This window comes from Pholcus phalangioides, unplaced genomic scaffold, assembly GCF_987345545.1.
Source record: "Pholcus phalangioides strain wild (caught in Gottingen) unplaced genomic scaffold, Ppha-v1.0 ptg000020l_1, whole genome shotgun sequence".
Taxonomy (NCBI): domain Eukaryota; kingdom Metazoa; phylum Arthropoda; class Arachnida; order Araneae; family Pholcidae; genus Pholcus; species Pholcus phalangioides.
The window spans coordinates 13,021,410-13,044,248 of NW_028301613.1; the positions used below are offsets into that span (position 1 = coordinate 13,021,410).

A 22,839-nucleotide genomic window follows, 5' to 3' on the forward strand; every position below is an offset into this window, starting at 1 on the left:
ATAAATTTTCCATTGATTCCCATACGGGGAAAAAGCTACTTCGATTTACGAACGGACTTTCGGAACGCACTACATGTAGTGAGTTCGTAAACTGAGGGTCGACCGTTCGTGGATGCTTAAACGTTATAATACAAGACAAAAAGTTCCCCCACCCCGAGTAATTTATGAGTATATAATATAACGACCTCTGACAACCATGGCTCCTATCCCTATGTTTTATTCGTTTTGCGCCTCAGGGACATCGGAAGTGATTGTTTTTCAGGAGGTCCTGAAAAACAGGGACATTTTCAAAACTTCCATTTGGTGTGCATTTGAGTTTAAAACTGAAAACAAACAATATATTACGAAAAAATATTATCACACTACTTTCTACGCAGAGGCGAAAACGAAAATCAGGAAAAGCACCAAGGGTGCGTATGCAGGCGCGCTCCGTTTTCGAATCTGGCAACCTTAGATAAAGGCCTGTAATTAGCACTTACGGGACACCCTGTATACACACTCAGGCTGGTAGGTACACACACTCCCACTTCTGGCACAAATCAATAGGTAGTAAATTGCCCATGGCGATAGACCGCAGCTCTGCTGGGTTTGAAAGAAAGAACAGAAAGTGAGTGACCACACACACAAAATTGAGTGCAAGCATGGGAGTAAACTAAAGAGTGAACTAGAAAACAAGGACTAGGTTGGTGAGCAGTGGCGTATTTACGAGAGGGGGAGGGGGTTGCTTAGCAAGTTCAAAGGGGGGTAGCAAATTTGAAGAATGAGTGTCTGAGAAAATTAGCAAAATGGGTAAAAGGTGGCAAAACCATGATCCACACACACCTCAGTCTAGAGTCTGAGGGACCAGGGTGACCTAGAGAGTTTGCAAGCATGTGAGTGAACAAAAGAGTGATCTAAAAAAGGAAGTAACCAAGTCTGTGAGAAATCAAAAGTGTGACGTAGAGCGCATGCATGCAAACATTTGAATGACCAAAAGAGTGACCTAGGGAGAGAGAGAAAGACCAGATCAGTGAGTAATTAAAAGCATGACCTAGAACATGAGCAAGAGTTACTTTCTTAAACATTGCAGGCATGTGAATGACATAATGACCAAAACAGTGACTTAGTAGACCTAGGGAATGTTCATCAGCTCGGCTTCCTACCTCCTAACGCACATTGGGATCTATGCGACGTACGCGGTGTGGGGGGGGGGGGGAGACGACGACACACGAGCCTCCCCTTATGTCCCCTCAGACGATCAAATATTTTAGATGCAAAATTAAAAAAATATTAAAATATTGGAAGAAAATACCTTGATATATTATTATAATAAATTTCTTATTTCGATGCTATTTTAAGGTGAAGAACTCAAAATTTCTCTGAGAAATTCATTGGGACCCACTTTTAAGCCATATATGCTCAACCCATGCCCCGCAGGCCAAATGTGGGGTTATCTGATGTGGCCGGTCATCTCAATACCTAATTTTGTAACAATGAACTAAGCGGCACATTCCCAGATTACTTAAGTGGCCAGTGGCACAATTCCAGAGCATTTAAGCGACCTACAGTGCATCTCTACATCACTCAAGTTACCCTCGGCACATTCCCAGATTACTGAAGTGACTCGCGACATATTCACAGACCTTTTGAGTGAAGCGCGGCACAGTTCCAGAACACTTAAGTCGCCCGGACGCATTTCCAGATCACTTAAAAGATCCGCGGAACATTTAGAGATCACTAAAGTGGCTCTATAGAGGACTTATCAATGGGGGAAGGTTAATTCAGGTGCCCACAAAGTAGGGAAATGTTTCTCCCGTTTCCGGCACAGTCAGTAAACATACCATTAAGAATATTTCACACTTTTCTAAAGGGTGGTTGATAACGTAAGCATCCTTCAACTTCCCTCCCCATGTCATCAAAATTCAGCAAACCCGAGACCCAGGGGCGTAGCCAGAAATTTCGTTCGGGGGGGGGGGGACCAAAGTGACAGAACAATGGATTTGGCCATCTTTTCCCCTTTTTTCGGTCATTTTCTCACATTTCGGGGGGGGGGACCAGACCCCCAAGTCCCCCCCCTGGCTACGCCCTTGCCGAGACCCCCCCCCCCATCGATGTAGACGTAATACTTTAATCACCCCTAGGAATGGTGGGGGGGGGGGGAAGGGATTTCCAAGTGGGTGACAGCACAGGGCAGCGAATTCAAGGAACGTGTGGTCAAGAAAATTACACTAAAACGGGAGAGAGGTGATAAAACCGTAAATCCCCGCCTCTGTTGGTGAGCGAGCTAGTGAGTGTGGGAATGACCAGAGAAGTGACTTGGGGGATAGAGGCGGGTTTAGAGGTGCGGTGGCTAAACAGGCGATTTGAGGAATGTCTTGCGATTCTCTAACACAGGGTGTAGCAGAGTTCGAAGCCCAATTCGGTCGACGTAACTAATTGTTAACTTTAATTAATTATAAATTGAAAATGACATTAATACTCACGCACGTACACAACTTATAATTCGCCGTTGGCGACAGAGGGACTGTATGGTCCCTTTATAGTTCGCCATTGGCCAGCCCTGGCTCCTCGAGCGGGATGGGTTATGGGGTGCCCTGCATCCAAAGCCCCCATCTTCGGCTCTCTTCAAGCCCCGCCCACGAGAGGGAGAGAGTGGTCTTGGGTGCCCTCTCTTGTTAAATATGATATATGATGATGAATAATCATCTTCCCCCGATGTGGCACATGTCGCGAGGCAGAAGATGAACTGCACACAGGAAACACTGCGCCCCGAGAAGGCGAATGCTCACGAAGCAGTTTCTGACATTTTTGTTAATAAGTGTTAAATATGATATTTGATGATGAATAAATTCTGGAGGTGGCGCTTCGCTGGATGGTGCGCATGTGCAACATCAGGGGTCACAGCTTGGTTAGGAGCCAAATGGCAGAATAACATCAAATTACGTCGGAACGAGCGGCCCACAGGTGCACCACTAATGCTAAGTTGATTGATGGGGGGGGGGGGGGGGAGGGAATGGGTGGTGCCCTCATCATGGATGAAAAGAGGAAAGAGGGCTGGATGTGCCGGCCCGGGTGGCCTCGAATGTATCTCGAGGGCTTTCCGGTCGGACACCTTTAGCACTCTGCAGCACGGACCAACTCAGCCGAGTAAATGGCTAATATCCCTAGGGGTCAGAGCCAGGTCCCTGCCTGGTGCCCTCAAGAGAGAACACCCCCAGACCCCTCTCTCGTCGAGCCGTTCATAGTGGAGCAAAGAGGTACGAGTACCAAGAGTTGCGACTGGGAAGAAAAAAATGCATAGGGGTTGAAGGAAGAGATGTCCGCACATAGTAAAAGAGGAGGAGGATGGAGAGAGAAAATATATGGCCGTAGGGGTTCTGAAATGTAAAGATGATTATGATCCTTCCTCGCAGAAGAGGGAAGGAAAAAAAAGGGAGAAACAGACCAATCAGCAGATAGCGAAAATCCAACAGATCGAGGTGAAAACAAACAGGTTTGTTCAAATCGCGCACCTCATTGAGTGGTCTCTCTCGTCTTGCTTCTCAATTATGTTCGGTGTAGAACAAAACACTACAACTGTTTTCGTCACTAGTCTCTATTATACACTTCCCGTACCTCTTGGTTGCCTCACTATGTGCATGGCCTTACTCTCGGCAAATACACACATTCACTGGTGACAAAAAAGAACGATTGGTGGTATGACGTATGCAGTCGTCAAGTTACCACTTTGGCGGTCCAGTGGCCACAGTGACGGACTCGCATTGCGAGGACCCGGGTTCGAACCCCCACCGTCGCCACAGTGATTGGTCGGCTGAAGTTGGTTTCCCCAACTTCGAAGCGTGAATGTGAGCCGATCTCACCCGTTAACTAGTCTCGCCACAGAGGGCAACAGGCCTACAACGGTAAAAATGTTCAATCACTTCACTCATAGTTCGAAAAATAGGTGGCAGATGGCAGCACTACACAGAAACAAGCTTCACGTTAGGTTCACAACACGTACACTCCAACATATGCCAATTCGTTGGAAGTTCCACAGAGGAATATGAACGAGGCGCATGTCCGGTTTCGTAGTCGTCAAGTTACAGGCGAAGTTGGCAAAATATCGTAATTCAACAGAATGAGTGGGTTCAGAAAAGTAGACTAGAATGGAAAAAAAGCGGCAAAACCATAAATTTTCCCCAATGGCGGAGAGGGGAATCTCTTAGCAGCCAAAAGCACTCTTGAAGGATTTTTTTGCTGGGAGTTATCCCCCCCCCCCCCGGAATTGATGACTCTTTTCCACATGTTCACAAGCATGCTTACATAAATTACTTTTACACATTACGTATGGGGGGGAACGACCCTCAAATTCAGTTATTGCTCACAGAAAATCTTAGATTGCAAGGAATTTTTTGTAGTCATTGTGGCGACCTAAGTTCCCAGGCCGAAAAACGCTGACAATTTCGATTGCAATTGGAATGCAAAAAAAATGAAAATACACAATAATTTTCAATATAACTGCCCAAAGAAAGGCTTTCTTTATTCAAGTGAAAGGCATCGTATTAGAAAAGCTGACAGAAAACAAGATTTTCCCAAAGTTCGTTACGAACGGCTGAAAAATAACTTTCCTGTGAGGAAAAAAAAACAAAATGCCAAAAAATATTTAAATTACTAATTAATTATAAAGAGCTAAAATCCTATCAATCTTGTATCCCGGAATGCCTAACGCGCAAGAGCACTGGGACCGAAGTGCACGGCAACACCCCTTTCTCCGTTATAACCATGGAAACGAGAGTCGGGGGAGTGATGTCGTACAAGACGTTCAACAGCTTGAGGTTGGAGTTCTGTTCGCCACCTTTCCCCGCGGCGTCGTCGCTCTTGCAGTCGACGTCGAAGCTACCGGGATCGCCGAGTTCGTTGTAATCGAACGAGTCCGTGTGGACCCTCTCGCAGAACTTATACGTCTCGCAGCAAACGAGGAAGGGCACGTTGAAAGCGGACGCGATGAGGGCCACCTGCGACGATCCGATCGTGGCCATCACGTAGCCGTTCGCGAGCAGCGAATGAGCGCCGACGAAGACTTTCGTGACCTCCTTCATCACGTACGAGATGCCGCTTATCAGCATGTACGAGCACTGCAGGCCGCTTCTCAGCAGGCGCCCGAGCATCTCCTTGCCTTCCAGCTTCGGCTTGGAGTCGACCACTATCACCTTGAAGCGTTTACCCCGCGAGTTAGCTATGCACAGGGAATCCCTAACCACGTCCGAATTGCCGTAAGTCAGTATCACGTCATCGTCGACGATTTTCTCGCTGGCGCATTCGCAAATCGCCTTTTTGGCCAGATATATTTCTTCGTAGACGAATTTTCTAATGGAAGATATCAGGCTCTGCTTGGCTTCGTTATCAGACATACTTGGCGCTATGCTGGTGATCTGAACCTTGAGATATTTGATAGCGTTGAGCATGCTCACGGAAAGCGGTCTGAACTTGCCGATAGAGGCCACGTACAACTGACACTTCGCATCCAGGTCTCTCGATAGTTCTTTATTCAACGGCGTCTGGTAGTCCTTAATTATTTCTTCCAGAGCCGCCAAGACCGAGATGCAACGCGCGTCAGGTCCGGAGATTATGCCTTCCGCACACTGCATGCCGAGTGTAGCGATGCTGAGGACCATATCCGAATCAGATTCGAGGTGCTTGTACAGTGAGGGAACGGGCTTGTACGGGGGCAAGTGAGAAAACAAACTGGTGAGATTAGACTTGTGCTGAGACGACTTCTTGACGTCACCTTTCGGCGGTTTCGGTTTCGCGTCCTTCGCGGAAGAATCATTAGCTGGTTTCGGATTCTTGCCTTTCTGGGATTCCTTTGCATTTTTGTCGGTTTTGGCATTTTCCTTCGAATTATCCTGCGTAGGAGTCCCGCTAACGCCAGGCTGAGATCCCTTTTCGGTAACCACGGGCACCGTCTGAACCTGATCATTTTCCGGCCCGATTTGGACGTTACTCGGATTAGTTCCAGGAAGACACGAAATGGTACTCAAGCCCGCTTGCAGGCCCGAGTTTTGAGCAGCTATATTCCTCAGAGTGATGTCTTCAGTCTTTTTCTCAGCAGATGACGACGACGACGACCCGAAATTTTCGTGACTGACGACCAGCACGCACGCGTCACCAGTCGAAGGCAGCTTCACGTAGGTCGGTTCGGAAGTTACACTGTTGACGCTATTATTATTGTTGCTGTTCGCATTGTTATCAGTTTCGGGATTCTCCGAGACGCTTTTCTTCTTCCTCTTATTCCTTTTTTTCTTCGGAGGTTTATTCTCTTCCGCATTTGCATTAGTTTGCTGCTCTGGTACGTTGTCCGCCGGCTTATTGTCGCTGGGCTGCTGCTGCTGCTTCGGTTCTGTGCGAATTACCGTGATCTCGGGTAATTTGTTGAGGTCGACTTCTTTCGCTTTCTCTGAGGAATCCGACGAGCCGTTTTTGTCCGTGAAAGCTAGTATTTTCTCTTGGAGATCTGTCAGCGAATAAACCTCCGCTTTCGTGTCCACGACGGCGGTTTGCTTCTTTACTTCTTTCACGGTATTTTTCGTTGCGGCTTCCTTAGCAGCCTTTTTGGCTTCTTTTTTGCCCGCCTTTTTCACTTCGGTAACAGTCACGCTGCATTCGGGGAGCGACTGTTTCAGAGTGTGAAGTTGCTCCACAGATTCACTGCTGCGTTCAGTCGTGTTATCTGCAGGTTTGGTCTTCTTTGACTTCTTTTTCTTGGACTTGGATTTCTGCGCCTCGTTCTCCATGTTGGCCATTAAAGCAGTAGTCAATATTTTCCTACGGTTTCCTATGAAAGCCACCAGCACACGTTTACACACCTGAAAGAAACGTAAAATTACCAACTTTGTTTTCTCAATTATACATAATTATCACCAAAGATATGTTTCACGACCAACATGCAAAGCCTTGCCAATTCACGTGTAGCAAGAGTCTTTAACGCATATCCCGCGGGTCACATTCGGCCCTCTGAGCTTCAGTCATGGCCCGCCGACCCTTTTCAGGAAATGGTTGAAAACATTGAAAAACGATTAATTCTAGAACAAATGAAAGAAATAACTCAAATAAATAACAAATAATATTGAAATAGATAATTGTAGAAAATGAAATAATTCCAGAATAAATGAAAGAGATAATTGTAGAAAATGAAATAATTCCAGAATAAATGAGAGATAATTGTAGAAAATGAAATAATTCCAGAATAAATGAAAGAGATAATTGTAGAAAATGAAATAATTCCAGAATAAATGAAAGAGATAATTGTAGAAAATGAAATAATTCCAGAATAAATGAAAGAGATAATTGTAGAAAATGAAATAATTCCAGAATAAATGAATGAGATAATTGTAGAATACCAAAATAATTCCAGAATAAATGAAAGAGATAATTGTAGAATACCAAAATAATTCCAGAATAAATGAAAGAGATAATTGTAGAAAATGAAATAATTCCAGAATAAATGAAAGAGATAATTGTAGAAAATGAAATAATTCCAGAATAAATGAAAGAGATAATTGTAGAAAATGAAATAATTCCAGAATAAATGAATGAGATAATTGTAGAATACCAAAATAATTCCAGAATAAATGAAAGAGATAATTGTAGAATACCAAAATAATTCCAGAATAAATGAAAGAGATAATTGTAGAAAATGAAATAATTCCAGAATAAATGAAAGAAATGATTGTAGAATGAATGAAATAATTCTAGAATGAATGAAATAATTCTAGAATGAATGAAATAATTCTAGAATGAATGAAATAATTCTAGAATGAATGAAAGATAATTCTCAAAGTAAGTAATTTCAGAATCAATAAAAGAATAATTTCATAATCATTGAAAGAAACGACTTCAAGACAACCTACGTTGACAAGGGGAATAATTTCAGAATTACCGAAACATAAATAATTTCAGAACTAGAAATGTAAGGTGAGAATATTGTCCGGGAATGATTTCTGCGAATATTCTCATGGATGTGAAAATTGGAGAATAATCGAGAACATTCATTTTTCTTTTAAATAATGAAATTTTTTTACTAATTTTGTTTTACTGTGAAATATAAATCAGTTTCCATTGCCTGAAACATTTACAACAAAACAATTTTTGGTGTAATCACCCCGCAATGACAACTTTTAGTTCGAGTCTTGGTCATGATGAGAGGTTTTAAAAGTTTGGTAATGAAGATTTTAGAAACATTTAGATTAAAACCTTAAAAAATTGTTTTAAAATTAGATAAATTTTCAGATATTAGTTCAAAGCAAAGCGTAAAACTAAAATTTGATTGACAAAGGAAGCTATTCCTATACAATCACCTTCATTCTAAGAAGATACAGAGCCGTTGTTTCCTTCAATGTACATACACCTAAATTCTGCATCACTCGCATTTCTTTGCAAGTTGTGCAATTCAGCCATGTTAGTTTCATTTTCTTGCTTTTAAACTTTAATATTGTGGGCTATAAACTTCAATATTCCCTGTCTTCTTGACGGGAAGAGAAATGGGAGACAGAGAATATTCTTCTCGAAGGAGTACTATTATAAATTACCAGAGAATATTCTTAACGTAAAATAATAAGAATTATTCTCGTTATTTGTAGAGATTAGTTATTACAATGCATGTTATTACAAATATTCTTGAGAGTAATCGCTGGAAGGACCATTATTATAAATAACTCATTGAGGAGAATATTTGAGAATATTCTCTGGAAGGACTATTATTAATAACTATTATTTTCGATAAGAATACTCTCGAGTAATTTGTAAAAGTACTTTCCAGAGAATATTTTCAAGGATATTACATATATTTTTGTTATAAATAACAGGAGAATATTCTCATCAAGAATAAGAATATTCTCAACTTATTCATAATAGTAGTCCTTCCAGAGAATATTCTCGGATTATTCTTGAGAATTTTACATCTCTATTCAGAACCATTTGAAGTGCTTTCAGATCGATCTCAGAATTAATTAATTGAACCAGCAATTAAGCAAAACCTTTTTCAGAATTAACGTTAATAACATTTCCATTAATTAATCAAAACTACTGATGATTAATAAAGGAAATAATTGCAGAATAAATAAAAGTCTTTGATTATTTTGTCTAATTTTTTTATTTGGGGGTGGGGGGGGGGGTATTGGTCCCTTCTATTAAGATGAATTACATACGTTGGCAGCCCATGGGAAGTTTCAATTTGGCCCACTGTGTCTAAAAATGTAGAAGACCCCCCCCCCCCCTGGTGAATGGGCTAAATTCTTAACCGTTTTCAGCTGCGACCCAAAAGTCAACATGATCAACTTACCAATCCACCTTTTCTTATTCTTCATTTGAAAACTCTCAAGTGTTTCTGATTGACAAAATGTTTATATATTGAGAAATTTGTGAAACCAGTTCATGGTATCTTAACATGTGAGCCAACGGGACCTGCTCCCAAGACAGCAGAATCAAATAGGGAAAGATGGGGGGGGGGGCAAATTATTTTAAAAAGCTTCCACTAATTCTGAAATGATTTATTTCATAAACATTGAATTTTCATGGATTCTGAATTTTTATTCATTCTGCAATTATTTCTTCCATTAATTTTATAATAAATTTTCATCAGTTCTCGAATCGTGTCGTTCTTCTATCAATTTCAAATTCTCAAGAAATCTTAAAAAATTTCTGAGTCCCCAGCCCAGGCTGCTAAAATGTGAAGTGTCAAGATGCCACTGAAACAAGTAGTGCAATGTATTCGACATTGGTTTCATGATTGAGTTGTAAGTAGATTCCCACAACCAATCTACGGAGCCCCCTGCGACCCAAGTGAGAGCTATATTTTTTGCGGAGGTTCTTCAGAACAGTGTATATTGATAGTGTTCTGCAACATGGTAACACTATATAGTCTACAGCTGCATCTCACTATGGTGACTAGAGCTGAGTGCTGTGGAAGCAGGATGCCAAAGCATCTGACAAACCAGAGAATCGATCCCACTTTGTTAAGGGAGCTGGTGGTAACCTCCCCGGCTTTTATAGAAATTAATAAAATACAATAGAAATGAACAAAGTGAATTATATATATTGAATATATGTTCTTCCCCCCTCCCCTGCAGAAAAAGTTGAAATGACGGGCCTGCACTTGATTGCGGAGAAATTCACAGATCTTAGCGGAACAATGCAATCCATAGGTTAAAATAATCTGAGGTTAAGTCAATGGTGTTCAACCTTTAGGACAGTGCGGGGCCACTTCAATGATTTGAAAATGTGTCACGGGCCAATTAGTTAAGTGATGTGGAACAACGCCTTAGGTTACTTAAGTGAGCTGTAAATGTGCCACGAGTTGTTTCAGTAATCTGGAACTATGCCACAGGGCTGCGTGAGTAACGTGTAAATATCCCGCGGCTCATTTGTGTGATCTGAAACTGCGCCCAACGTATTTATGTTGTCAGAGTTTTATGTTCTTGCTGGTTGGAACAGCTTTTTTTCTTCATGGCCGGTGATGACTGGTAATTTTCTTCGGTTGGCATTTTTTTCTTCTTCTGATGGCTATTTTATTATTATAATACAAAGGTTTTTAACAGCTGGCTGATGCGAAGATATATTGGAAATAGAGAGAAAATTCAACAGCTCTTGCGGGGAATCAAACCCACATCCTTTCACTTTCCGGGTGAACGCCCTAGACCACTAGACTAAGGAAAGATTGAGATATTTGCTGCCTCTGTAGTGTCATGGGTTGAGCATGTATGGCCTAGTTGATTGTGGGTGAGAAATAAAGAATTATTCGGGGTTGCTGGTACACTGTCTGTGGTCTATATCAGTACTCCTCACTAAAATAGTCGTTTCTGCTATGTTCTATACCTCAGCACTACAAGTCTAAATTTCAGGATGTTGAAATAGCGCTGTAGATCGATTAACAGGGTGGCAACTAGATGATTGGTCAGTTGGAGTAAACACAAATTTTTGAACTGCCACCTTATCAGCAATGTTGAAGAAGAGTTTACAGGATGAAATTTGAGCCCTTTTTCTGGTCCTGCACCCAGACCACCTGATTCTTTCTAGTTGCGGCCGTGTGTCGATTAATTAATTATTATAATATTACAGTATCAAAAAAATTATATATTCTAATAAAATCAATTATTGTAATCAATTGCGCAGAAAAAAAAACATTTTACAAGTCAAATGATCCCAAATTTTAGTTGTTTTTTCAGAAATAAAATGGCCATTCCCAATAACGGCCACATTTTCAGTGCCGTTAGTGGTTGTTATTGGGAGGTTTTACTGTACACATAGCGTTTTCTCATTATTTTACATTCAGTTTTCCTCGTTGGAATTTTTTCCGAGGATTGCATGTGGATTCTCTCAGGTTGTGTGTACACATTTCTATTTTAATTAATCTTTTGCATACTAGCCATTATAATTTCAATCTCACAATCATGTTTCCCTTGAACCCAGAGAGATTTTTTTTGCCCTGACCGTTGTACAGGTGTGGATCTAGAACTATATGATGGGAGGGGCTAATTATGTAAGTTTGTTAATTATTCAGTATTTTACGGATAAGTTTTCCCATTTTATTTGGCTCTTGGGAGGAGCGGCCTTTCCCATCGGCTCCCCAATTCATGCCTGAGTGGAGCCAGATATCTTCAGCTGTGAATGGAGAGGAGGCAAGAATCTTCTGCAATGAATGAGCCGAGACAGATATTTTCAGGAGCGAATGAGGCAGGCATCTTCAGCTGCAAATGGAGCAGAGGCAGATATCTTTAGCTGTGAATGGATATCGGTCCAGTGTGTACCCTGCCTTTTTGTAGGTGCATCAGATAATCCCATATTTCATGGGACAGACAAGTTTTCACAATATTTATTCATCTTTTAAGAAGGGCGATCGACCCCCCCCCCCATTACTGGATCTGAGCTTGCCGCTGCATTATTTAAAAACAAGAACATTATATTTTTCATGTCTGGCCTCTTATTTAGTTGTTTTGTTATTGTTGCTTGTTTTGTTTTTTATCATTATTTTTCTGTTATTAACAACCATAGTATTACGCTTTTTTGTCAATGAGGTGGTGATTTTTTTCCTTTGGAAAGAAAGACATATGAAAGCATGACTTTGTTTCACTCTTGGCGATTTCTAGTCATGCTTTGTAACATTTTTCTAACCAAAGAAAATAATCGCCATAAGGGCTTTTACCAAGAGTGCTCAACCTTTAGGAGCATGCATGCCACTTCACTAATTAGAAAATCTGTCACGTGTCACTTCTCAAGTTTGAAAATGTGTCACGAGACATTTAATTGAATGATCTAGGAATGTGCTGAGGTCACATGAGTGATCTATAATGTGCCGCTGGCCACTTGAGTGGTCTGGAACTGTGCCACAGAAGTGATCTTAAAATGTACCATGGGTCATTCAAGTGATCTTGGAACATGCTGCATCCGCTTGAATGCTTTAAGATTGCGCCATGAGTCACTCAGATGATCCATAAATATGTCATGTGTCATTTGTGATCTGGAACAGTGCAGAAGGTCACTTAAGTGATTAAGAAATGTGTCACAGTTCGCAGTTCACTTAAGTGAACTGAAAATGCATCGCCGACCACTTAATTGTTTTGCAACTGTGCCACATGTTACTGAAGCGGTACATAAATTTACCACATTCATTTCAAAGATCTGGGAACGAGCAGCAGGCTACTCAAGTGATATGGTTAGTGGTTCACTTTTATGATCTCTTTATGTGCGACTTGATTCGTTTTTACAATTAAGTTTGAGGTCACGGCCCAGAGGTTGAGAATATATATATACAGCTTATACTGTAACTGCTCCTGTCAGAGTTGTGTTTGCTTTGCAATATATATCTTGCTGGTGCTCTCTGCCACCTGTCTTCCATATTTTGAAGTGAAGATGGTAAAAGCTGGAATTTTCATGTTACTGTATGTGAATATCATGTTGAACATCTGCATGCCCTTCAAGAAGTAAATTAGGACAGCACCAAAACGAATCAATTGATCAACTTATCTCTATAACGGCCGTATTCACCAACACGGTTTAAACTGCAATCACAGGTGAAAGGATTGAAGATTGAAACAGATTGGTTAAATTCGGGATTTTAACCTGAGATTGTAGTTCAAACTGTATCCGTGAATACGGCCGTTAGTCACTCCTTTGTCACTGCCATGCTCATACTCTTTGGGTCACTCTTTTGATCACTCACTGACCTGGTCTCTCGCTCTCAAGGTAACTCGTTTGGTCATTCACTGACCTGGTTCCTTGCTCTTTGATCACTCCCATGCCCTCACACTGTTTCGGTCAGTTTCCCCTCCGTATGTTTGGAAACTCTCTTGAGGGTACTCTTTTAATCACTGTTACGTGGACCTTTGCTCATTAAGTCACTCTTTTTATTCACTCACGTGCTTGTAAACTATCCAGATCACTCTCTTACCTACTCCCTTGCGCTCCAGGCAGAGGCTGATTCATGGTTTTACACCTGTGGGAATTATAAATTTTGCCATCCTTCTCGCATTCTACTAATTTTCTTCAGTGCTCATTTCCCAAATTTGCCATTGTGGGCTAGCTAAGCTTCCCCCCCCCCCCGCAAATACTCCTCTGCATGTTAATGCTGTCCCTCTGCTACTCATGAGAGGTTCCGAATGAGTATAGGGCCTACCAAGAAAAATATGCATTGTTATCTGCCACCATAAGATTGCTATGATATATACACTACCACTACTCAACCATACATGCATCTCATACACATTCCTCTGCAGAATTTCTACTGAATTGGTACATGTTGGTGCATGCATTCTGAGTGTATGTGTAGCCCTAATCAGGAGCGTTTTACAGGTGGGCTTAGCAGACTACAGGCCATCCTGGGCTATGGCAAATTTGAGGGCCGAGTTTTTTATATTAAAATTATAAAAATGAAAAAGGGCGGAATTTTTTTTTGTCTACAAATAATAAAACCATAAATTTGTCTCTGACCGAAGAGTAAAGGAACAGGTCAGTGAGAGACCGAGAGAGTATGAGGACAAGGACAGTTAGTGATCAAATGAATGGCCTACAGAGCAAGGGATCTGGTTGGTGAGTGATCTAGAGAGTTTGTATGAATATGAGTGATGAAAAGAGGCTGCAAGTATCCGAGTGACCAAGAGTAACTTAAAGAGTGAAGGACGAGGTCACAGTGAGCAATCAAAAGAGTGACCTAGAGAGCAAGTGGCTATAAGAGTAACCTTGAGAGTTTGCATGCACATGAGTGACCTAAAATGTGAAGATCAAAGTCAGTGAATGATCAAAAGAGAGAGAATGACCTAGAGAGAGGGTCAGTGAGCAGTCGCGTCTTATCGTATGGGCTCACCCTGGGGCTTCACAAAAATAAGAACTGGTTGGAATTTGCGAGAATTTCCCAGGTATGGCTTCAAAAAAAATCGCTTGGCCCAGGATGCTCTTTAAGATGGTGTGAGTTAGCCAGAGAGTGACCTGAAGAGTTTGCAAACATTTGAGAGACCAAAGCAATGTGCAAGCATGTACATGACTTACTATTGCCAAGGACGGGAAATTCGAGGAATGACTGGGCAAGAAAATTACGCTAGAGTGGGAGAAAGGCAGCAAAACTACAAATCCGCTTCAATGTATCTATGTTGCCAGAACACTAAGCTTGTTTTGAGTGCTTGCTGGTACTGCCATCTACCAACAATATTTTGAACTGAAGGTGACACACGCTTGAATTTTCATGTTATGTATCATGTTGAAGGTCTGCGGAGAGAGAGAGCTCGAGAAGTAAATCAGGACGTGGCCGGAAATGCATCCACTGATTGTGACGGAAAAGATCCGGAATCCAACAGGATCGCCACTTTTGTTTGGCGTCGGAAGAGTCGCGACCACGAACTGAAATCACCGATTGAGGCCAGGATGACCACAGAGTACGGATTCGTGGCTGATGCAACAGCTGGACTAGATGTGATTAGTTATACGGATCCGTTTGAATACGCCGATCCTCTAGGATATGGAATGTAATTACTGAACGCAAACAAGCGAAAAACATTTGATCAAGAAAAAAAATCCTACTCACAACACAGAGAAAGCCAAAATATTATATTGCAGTGCTTAATAAAATATAAACAATACGACTTATCAACATAAATTATTTCCATACCAGTTCAAACACGAGGAGATAAAGAGGAACGAAACAAAAACATATTTCTAAGAATTAAGCTGACCATATTTGCTCGGAAGAAATACGGGAAATTGGAACTCCAAATATGGGGCATCGCTAATTATTGCCAAAAGTGAACAAATTTGCCAAATATTGTTGAAATGACTAAAAAAAATCAAAATGGCGGGAAATAAAGCATTACTGCAAATTGCAATGGATTTAAGTGAATTCCACGAAATAAAACGTTTACTAAGACAAATGTGAGAGATTAATATTCTTATTTATAATTGTAATTATCATAATATAATTTATGAGTGGTAAAATAATTTCATTCTTTGACTTCAATGAAGAATGAAAATTCAAGTAAGCTTCGTGTAAAAACCGGGACACTTTTTCTAAAAAGACGGAACGCCCAAAAAAGCAGAAAAAACCGGGACTGTCCCGGTAAATACGGGACGTATGGTCACCTAAAAAAAATTTTGAAGATTTTTTGTGCAAGAAATTTATGATTTGTTCAAGTTTGTAGATTTCTTATTGAAGTTTGTTTGCACGTAACAATATCTGGGTTGTTAACTTAAAGTGCCTGACCATTTCTCTTCGAGAAAAATACGGTTGATTTCAAATTGTCGCCAAAGATAAGCAATGCTGCCAAAGAAAAGCAAAAGAGACAAGAAATGAAGTACTGTTGTAAACCGCAGTAGATTTAAATGAATTCTACGGACGAAGAAACGCTATTTATATTGATAATCACAATTTTTTAGTTCAGAAAACAATTTGAGTTTTCTATTTCAGTGAAGAAAAAAATTCAGTGAGGCTTCCGTTGAAAATATGGGACATTAAAAAAAAAATGGGATGTCTAATGGCCAAATTCAGAAGAAATGGGCACCTTGGCTTACAACTGGTGCTTTTCTTTGGTGACAATTAGTGACTTCCGTATTTAGAATCCTAATTTTCCTACAAAGTATGGTCAGAGCTTCATTTGGAACATTTATCATGTAGAAAATTATCTCAAAGTCAATAGCCCTGTATAATTGATTCAAAATAAAAGTTGTTTTGCCAACTTTTAGCAAATCTCCATTAAATTGTTCGGCTCTTAGCAATGCTTATTCTGATCATGTTTTCTCTGCTGTGCCATACTTAAAACTAAAAATTGCTTTATTAAAGTAATCATATCGTCTGCATTTTCCCGCGTGGGAAGAGAGTATAATGGCGTCTTGCGCCATCACCTGGTGCGAATTCAGCGTGAGGTACAACAAAGTGGACAGCGTCATCCTGCACAGGTTTCCCAAGGACGCGAAAATGAAGGAGAAATGGCGCGTCTTGTGCCGGAGGGACAAGACTTTCAAGACGGATTGGGCCGCCGTGTGCTCGAATCACTTCAGGCCAGAGGATTACGTCAGAGATTTGAAGGCCGAGCTGCTCGGGATACCGCCGAAGAGAATCCTCAAACGGGAATCCGTCCCGAGCCTCAAACTCGTTCCGGAATCCGGCACGTACGCCTGCGTCTGCAACACGCAGAGTCTGATATCTGATGTCGAGAACGATGGCTCTGTGCGGGTCACCAGGCGTAATACCCGCGAGATGTGCAAGTGCGGTGCTATAAAGAGTTCCAATGCCAAGAAAAGTTCGCCTCCTAAGTCCAGTCAAGTCCTTGAGCTGTATAACAACTTCGGGATTCCCAACTATTCTACATCCAAAGATGCGAATAAACCATTTATACCCAAACCAGAGTTATCTACGGTGTCTCCAAGCTCCTCTAATGGCACTAGAAAAGAGCCGGATAACTCTGCGAGTGTGTCAACTACTCCAGTGTCCAGCGATGTTAGAACCGCAACGTCTTCGGATGTTGCAGCGGTCGTTAAAAATAAGTACCCTCCCGTTCAGAGAGTGATATCCGCGAACGCTGCGAATAAATGTAAGAGGTGTGAAGTGCGCGAAGCTGCGATGGACGCGATTCTCGCTTCATTTTCGAGCAAAATGCCACAGTGTGATAAGAGTACGAACACGGGGAGGACTCCAGTTGTAGATTATAAACTTCACAAGAAGCTCAAGATTTTACAGTCGAGGGACAAGTGGCATAAAGCTAGGTACAGTGCCCTGGAAGCCAGGGTCAATCATCTCAAGGGGATCTTGTCGACCTATCAGAAGAACTCTTTTAAAATGAAAAACTCCAGCAAGACTAAGTTCGCTTCGTTTGAAAATCTGGAGAAAGTATTCACAAAGAATCAAGTGCAGTTCCTGCTCAGAGGTTTCCAACGTTGCAACTGGACGGATGAAGACATGGCTCTGCCCATAGCTCTAAAACAAATTTCCAAGAAAGCCTACGTTTTTCTTAGGAGTAAGGGATATCCTTTACCATCGCTATCCACCATGAAAAAATGGAAGGCGCGTCGCAGAAACGCTTCCGCCGATATCAAGATTTCCCCGGAATCGCCCAGCCAGTTGTCAAGTCTCATAATTCAAGATTGCGTGTCAGTCGACTGCATCGATGGGCCAGTTGTAGAAAACGATGAGACTGTATGGAGGACTGATGGCCGGGATACGGCGTCACCAAGTGCGATGGATTTGTTGCACCGGGCAATTAATATGACTTTGGGTGCTGAGGAAGAGATAGAACTACCTAGTGTGATTGCCGAGAAAACCTCATCGGAAGTGATGATCCCAGGTACATTGTACAAAAAGCAAAACGGTATCAAAGTCCAGAAGCCTAAAAAATCATCAGAGAGAAAAAGACTTCCAGGTCCCAAAAAAAAAATTCCATCATTTGTCGGAGGAACTTTTAAAGTGTCCAAAAAGCGTAAAATCGCACCGGCTTGCAAAAAATCCCCCATCCTTGCCGCTGCTCTGACTTCGGATCAAACATGTGTTCCGGGTGATCGTAATTCAAACAATTCTCTCTCTATAGAATGTTCAGTGTCTGAACCGTCTTTGTTTAAAGATGTAACTTCAGCGTTCTTAGATGGAACATTTGAGCTAGCATCAACATCACCATCCAAGACAACACCTATGTCCAAGATAATTTCAACACCAGCTGCCCAGATACTTCTACCATCCCCGGTCGTAGTTTCAACATCATCTGATTGTTCAATCAGCACAGTATCTCAGACTCCACATCAGCCCAGTGTGTCATCGACACCTCAATATGTAGTAATGTCACCCGTAACCTCTAAGAATACGGCATCCACCCTGCCTTCGCGAACAAACTTCTCGTCTTTGTTATCTCAGCAGAGTAACATCAGACCTATATTGCCTCTGCCTCCATCGAATATGCTCTCATCTTCATCACAAGTTATCCTGGTTCCCCAACGTTCTAAAACGGGACCATCCGTACCGCCATCAAAAACTAACCTGCTCTATGTTCCTGTATTACCAAATCAGGCAAAACCATCGTCGGCATCATCGCCAACATGCCATGGAAATGCTGCAACCACCACCACTTCGCCTCAAAAAGCAGCTCAGTACAGTATACTTGTGCCATCGAGCTCACAGCAATCTCCTCAAGCTTCCAAAAGATCTCTTTATCTGGTGTATGTTCCGAATCGAGGTAAATCCCAGAAAGGCAGTCAGGGTTCTTCTGAAGTGTCTGTAAACGCAACTACATAGAGCAGAGGTCTTCAACCTTTTTCTTGTCACAAGCATCGTCTCATGTATCAGCGTTGATCAAGTGCTCGTGATCATGAAATCTGACAAGCATCGAGCACTCTGGGTGCTCGCAAGCAATGGGTTGAAGATGTCTGATGTAGAGAAATCGTGCATGCTCTCTCTCTAATTTTATATACAAAGAACTTTTTTTCTCAATTACATAAATAATGTCCTTTTTTATAGATGTTTTGATGATGCATGTTCAACATTATTTTTCATGTACGGGGTGTATGTGTGTGCAAGTATTTAATGTTACTTATTTCGATACATCTGAATGTGGTTAAATGAGATATCACAAAACCAGCCTGGTCATGAATGTAACATTGGAGATATGCCCTTCATGATTGTCAATCGTTATGGGAGGGGGAAGGGAAAGCCATAACTAGTGTTGGAACCCTACCTGTAACATGACAAACTCTGTGCTTAGATGCAAAGAAACAAGTGGAAACAATCCAAAGCAGGTTGTATTACTGCCACGGGAATTCCCTCTTAAAGAGAGGTTAGTGCACCAACCCCTGGGTGAGGTCTTTGTTTGTCGCCATTTATGTGTAGGAGGTACACCATTCCCCAGCATTTATAATTTTTCATTGTGAACATCGCTTAAGCCAGGTTTTCCTAGGAGGACGTGTGAACCGAATTAGACCATTTCGCGCAGGCAGAAACGTGTTACATAATTACGCTATGCGTTTGTGTTTTCCTAACGGAGCGCATCAGATCAGGGCGGCTATATTATAGTATGTGTCCTTGGCATCAGCTACTCTGTCGTCTGCATGCTCCGGTTTGAAGGGAAGGGAAAGAAAACACACAAGGGTGAAGAGAATATTGGCAAAACGCGCGCGCAAGATGCATTAGACTCCTCCAGAAGCAGTCGGCTAATCACGCCCGACGTAAAGTGCTGTCATCTCGTGCTCTGTAGGAAAACAGTCATGCGGTTTTTCTTATTGGTGAGTGGATGGCGTGTCGCGCTGGGCGATTTACATTGCATGCACCACAGAAAACCTGCTCCTAGGAAACCCTGGCTTTAGCAATGTATGAACGTGAATGTTGCCATTTAAATTTTTAAAAATTTTGTTGCTAGGATTTTTGAGTGTTATTGTATTTTTAATATCTCTTAAGAAATTTTTTGATAGTCTCATAATTTGTATGATATCCTTTGTATATATATATATGCCGTCGAATTCCTTGTTTTTCAAAGGACCGGAAATTTATTTTTTTATATCCAATCTATTAAAGCATCCTTTGAGATAAAAATTTGATTGCCTCTACCAGGAGGGTTGTTATGAGGTGCCTGGTTTGACCGATTGTAGTAAAAATGTGATTTCAAGGCCGAATGAACATTATGATCTCTAATCATAGCAAGGTTCGATTATGTTATACTTGTGTTACTTGCCGAATCAGCACAGGAATCTATTTTTATCGTAGCATATCCAAAGAACAGTTAAGCCAATCGTAGATCCAGAGAGGGAGGGACCGATTGCCCTTTTGAAGAGCCAGAAATACAATTAAAAATAATGGCTCTATCATAACATATGGGATGCATATTTATCGTACACCCTTTACACCAGGGGTTCTTAACTTATGGATCGTGACCCAAGTTTGGGTCGCATATGATATTAAACATTTCATTAATAAGTAATGCTTATCAAGCATTTTTATATCTGAAACAGAGCCAGGAGTCGCAAAGTTGGTAGTGTTGGTGATTTTGGGTCGCAGCTTAAAAAAGGTTAAGAACCCCTGCTTTACACCTAGATTCACCCTCCTTAACATTTTATTCTGGATCTGTGCCTGAGCCAATGGCTAACCGAAAACAGACAAAAAATGCTCAGTTGCAATAAAAGTAGATTCTTGCGTTAACATTCACCAAAATTATCTTGAACTCGCAATCAATTTTTGTATATTTTTCATAGATTTCATATTCAATTTTTAGCAATGGCAGGTTAGGTCTTGGTGAGTCCTACTGTTTTGACCATGGAGCACATGAGAATGAAGCAGATGCAGGTTCCTTGAATGCAATGGGCACCTGCCCTATCCCACCTGTGGCAAAAAAGAGCCATTCAAGTATTACGTCAGCATCGGGGGGGGGGGGTTGAATGATGATTACGGCACCAACCACCACCACCTTTCATGAAATATTCTTAATGAATATATTTTTTTATTGTTTTGTGAGATACAGGCCCCCCATGAACATTGCTCTGATCCCAATATGCGGTAGGAGTGGGGGAGGAGGAGCAGAGCTTAATTTTGCTGACAATAGGAGGAGGAGGGGGGGGGTTCAAAAACAACATTTGATGACGTAATACTTGAATGCCCTACCTATAAGATGGGGGATACAGGCTCTCAAAGAATAACACAGGTTACCAGTAGCTTTGCTTCGGGGGTTAAATTCCAATAAATACATGTGTTGTATCGTGACAAATTTTTGATGCAATCACCATTTTATAGAATCTTGTGTTGATTGGTTGTTGAACAAATGGAAAATTAATTTGGAAAAGTTTTTACTATGTACATAAATAGAAAAATATCTTTGAAGGAAAAAAAATATCGGATTTTTTTGTTTTGTTATTAATTTCTTGTGTAAATAAATTGTTATTGAACTTTTATTATTTGAACTTCTGAATTGATTGGGAACGGGACTGGTTCGAATAAGCATAAAATTTGGATAACCAGGTGGTTTTGACCCCTCATGCCAAATAGGGCGAAGTCCATAGAATATTATAAAAATACATTGTTTTCTCGTCTAAACGTTCCTCTTCTTTTTCCAAGAGCCTCCATTTTAAACATTTAAAGGCAATGGGTATCAGGGATTCTAAAACTGTGCACCCGAAGCTGTAGCCATGACAAAGATTTTTTTTTTCAAAGCGATTCTCTGTTAAACAGCTTTGGAGAGCCACAGTAAGCGTTGATTAGAGAAAGGGACACAGCGGGTGGGAAAAGTTTGATAGCCTCCTACATTAGACCATATGAGTGTAATCTGGCTTTTGTTGTGGGCCAAATGTGTCCCGTGATAAATAGCCAAACCACTAGAGTGGCCCATGAAAGATTAACAAATCACTCCAGTGGCTTTTGCAGCACATTTCTAGATCATTTAAAAGCTGCCAATGACAAATATGCAGATCGCTTAAGCGACCCCAAACACATTTCCAAATCACTTGAGTGACCTGTGGTATACTTACAGATCACTGGAGTGGTCTGCGACACATTCACAGTTCGCTTAAGTGGCTCTAAGTACATTTCCAGATCACTTACATTACCCATGGCATACTTTCAGTTCACCTGAGAGACTGGAAGTCCCTTCGCACCATATTTTCTTCTCGTGCTGACCCCCCCCCCCACCCCAACTTTTCCCAGGACCTTCTACCCTCATCCAAGAGCGAGACCCTTTCTCCTTTATTGAATTGAATTTAGTCAAAGCGAAATTTATATTGCACAAATATCTATTAAAAAATGTTGGCCGCTGGAACTCCCTGGGACAGATGCGGATCCAAAAGGAGGGGGGGGGGATCGATCCCTCGCGGTCACCGAATTGTCTCGGAACAGTAGGCCTGTGTATAATATGTACGAGACGTGTTGCAGCGGACCTTCGTGAGAAATCGTCCCTCCTGATACATCAGCATAGTCCGTTTCGTGGCTTCCCTGGGACAGTTGCGGATCCAAAAGGGGGGGGGGGAGATCGATCCCTCGCTGACACCGAATTGTCTCGGAACAGTAGGTCTGTGTATAATATGTATAATATGTACGAGACGTGTTGCAGCGGATCTACGTGAGAAATCGTCCCTCGTGATACATTAGCATAGTCCGTTTAAATGGCCAGTCATCGTATAAAAAGAAAATTGTGCGATTTGGTCACGAATTGTAAGAGCGGTCAAAAATGGGTCGACGCTTTTGGGCTGTCTTTCTTCAACTACGAATTAAATTTCGAACGGCAAATATTGTGTTACGGAAAACTAAATAATTTAATTACCTGAATATTTTTATTAGTATGTAGGCCTACAGTAAAACCTCTCTTTTGCGGATACAAAAATTCGTCCCTGAAAGAGGGGTGACCGTTAATCAGGGTTTGGAAATACATTTATATGTTATACAAC

At 41.4% G+C, this 22,839-nt stretch overlaps 2 protein-coding genes across 3 annotated transcripts; one reads left to right on the plus strand and one right to left on the minus strand.

Annotated features, from left to right (window-relative positions):
- Positions 1-4,464: 4,464 nt before the first annotated feature.
- On the minus strand, positions 4,465-15,115 carry eIF2Bdelta (eukaryotic translation initiation factor 2B subunit delta). 2 transcript variants are annotated; one of them, XM_089248601.1, is made up of 2 exons: positions 15,029-15,115; positions 4,465-6,824 (listed from the first exon to the last, which is right to left on the minus strand). In XM_089248601.1, the coding sequence occupies exon 2, from the start codon at positions 6,759-6,761 to the stop codon at positions 4,659-4,661; it is 2,103 nt and encodes a 700-aa protein (XP_089104727.1). In that variant the 5' UTR covers positions 6,762-6,824; positions 15,029-15,115; the 3' UTR covers positions 4,465-4,658. The 2 variants fall into 2 exon arrangements, with proteins under 2 accessions (XP_089104727.1, XP_089104728.1); XM_089248602.1 differs by lacking the exon at positions 15,029-15,115 and adding an exon at positions 14,497-14,998.
- A 1,040-nt stretch (positions 15,116-16,155) lies between these two features.
- On the plus strand, positions 16,156-21,354 carry LOC149071014 (uncharacterized). The gene has a single exon (XM_089248590.1). The coding sequence runs from the start codon at positions 16,319-16,321 to the stop codon at positions 18,713-18,715; it is 2,397 nt and encodes a 798-aa protein (XP_089104716.1). The 5' UTR covers positions 16,156-16,318; the 3' UTR covers positions 18,716-21,354.
- Positions 21,355-22,839: the final 1,485 nt, after the last annotated feature.

Bases quoted from the DNA above. Each gene is read 5' to 3' on its own strand.
- eIF2Bdelta (XM_089248601.1), bottom strand. From the start codon at position 6,761: ATGGCCAACATGGAGAACGAGGCGCAGAAATCCAAGTCCAAGAAAAAG.
- LOC149071014 (XM_089248590.1), top strand. From the start codon at position 16,319: ATGGCGTCTTGCGCCATCACCTGGTGCGAATTCAGCGTGAGGTACAAC.